The 2020-nt window shown below is 23.9% G+C and overlaps 1 protein-coding gene across 1 annotated transcript in view; it reads right to left on the bottom strand.

The window, feature by feature from the left end:
* Positions 1 to 1207: 1207 nt before the first annotated feature.
* Positions 1208 to 2020, bottom strand: part of LOC108574867 (WD repeat domain phosphoinositide-interacting protein 2) — a 15328-nt gene continuing 14515 nt past the window's right edge. The window contains 1 exon segment of the mRNA XM_017937517.1: positions 1208 to 1454. Coding sequence (XP_017793006.1) covers positions 1339 to 1454 — 116 coding nt within the window. The 3' untranslated portion in view covers positions 1208 to 1338.

Genomic DNA, 2020 nt, shown 5'->3' on the forward strand with positions numbered 1-2020 from the left:
TACCTCTCTGCGTGTAATATGTATATAATCATATCATTAAACCTTAAGATTGATTAATGGATATGAAACATAGAAAAATTGTAAACAATATAAAATAAATTTATATGTTAAAAAATACCATCTAATTATCAAAAAACCAAATTAATAATTCGACAATTGACCTACATTATTTAGAATCTGATATCTTGATCAAAATACATGAACAACAATAAGGTACACTCAATTATTAATAAAAGGAAGTATTCAGAATACAAAAACTGAAAAAAAGAAAAAAATATAACAATTACACATTTTACATTGTATATTGAATAAAACATAATTGAAAGAATTAAATATGTTTTCAATATCTTTAACCATACTATATTTTTAAAAGTACCTTCATACATATTGTATGTATTTTGTGTTCAAAACAATTTTGAACTCAATAAAAACTAAAATACAAAGAAGTGAATTTCACTTTAGTTTACACTATATGAACTATTTCGTATATGTAGAGAATATGAAACATGTTGTCACACGTATTTCAGCATATTTCATTTTTGGAAAATATTGATGAAAAAGTCCTTTAAAAATATGTAAGTATTATATTCTTGACAAAATGTCAATTTATAATTTTTCCAATTTTTTACATTATTTCTTAAGTGAATAAGTTTAGTAGTCATTGAACACAGAAGATGAGAATATATGATTACAAAATACAGCAATTCAATAAAAAGGGATACAAGAGATACTTAAGAATATGTACTATAAACAATTTTTTCAATAGCATTGTCTAATATGTACGTAGTATTTTACTATAATCATGTTTTAATAATCCACAGTAAAAATACTTAAATGTCTATATACTGTCTCACATAAGTTTACATTAAACATTCTTGCTAAATATTTTCAAGCATTGAGCTTGAGCTTTTTCAATATTTCTTTTAAGCACTGTAGCAATTGTAACCATGGTTAAATCACTACACTTTCTAAAACAAACTGCATGCTCTGTGATGATAATAAGGTTTTAATGTAAAATACTGATTTGGAAAAATCATAATGTAACCAAAATATTATAAGTATCTTTCCAAGTTGTTAATTTTCGATATGCCATGAACATCTAGATATATGATAGTTTCAATGGTTACATAACATATACAAGTTCATCAATGTTTCTTTCTTTCTTTCTTTTTTTAATAGCATTTTTATTAAAAAACAATTTGTCCTTCAAAATTTTTGTAACGTTAACTATGACTATAGATTCATACTTTGACCTGTGTACTCAATGTTCTAATTTCGATCACTGTTGGATATAATTCATCTTCATTCAGAATTTTTGATATGTCCGAATTATTACACTCAATCCGTCCTTTGTGTAATAGGTGGAAATTCAGCATCATCTTTCAAACGGAACGAACCCGAACATTTTGGCGGACTCTCAGTCGCTGCTATCATCTCATGATACTTCTCTGACTCTATAAATTTATTTATGTATTTTAGTTATAATTATTTAAACTAATAATCATTTTAAGCGGATGTAACGATAAAGATGTATGAAATTGATATTCAATGATACATGACATATTTTTCATATTAAATCGCATTTGAATCCTTTAACATTTATTAACACAAAACTAAATATAATCGAAAAATATTTCAATTATCATTGTTTTTATTACTTTTTTTTATAATGTAGTAGAAACATTTGTTAATGATTGTTAACAGTTAAAAAAACTTATTAACATGAATTTAATAAAATATCTATGTTAATTGTTGCAAAATCCTATATCATAAGGTGTAAATAAGCAGATTCAAAATCACAAATTTAATGGAATTGAAAACTATTTAACTACAAAAGTATCATTCTACTTGTCAAACTCTTGTTAAGTAACTATTCTTGTTAAATAATTAAAAAAAGAAATACAAATTTATAGTGAACTTTCTTCGTTGTTTACTTTAAAAAGTATATTTCATCATCTTTACTTGCACTACATATTTCATCAATAATAACAATATATAAGAATATAATTATCATTACCTT

Source organism: Habropoda laboriosa, unplaced genomic scaffold (assembly GCF_001263275.1).
Source record: "Habropoda laboriosa isolate 0110345459 unplaced genomic scaffold, ASM126327v1 scaffold11, whole genome shotgun sequence".
NCBI classification, from domain to species: domain Eukaryota; kingdom Metazoa; phylum Arthropoda; class Insecta; order Hymenoptera; family Apidae; genus Habropoda; species Habropoda laboriosa.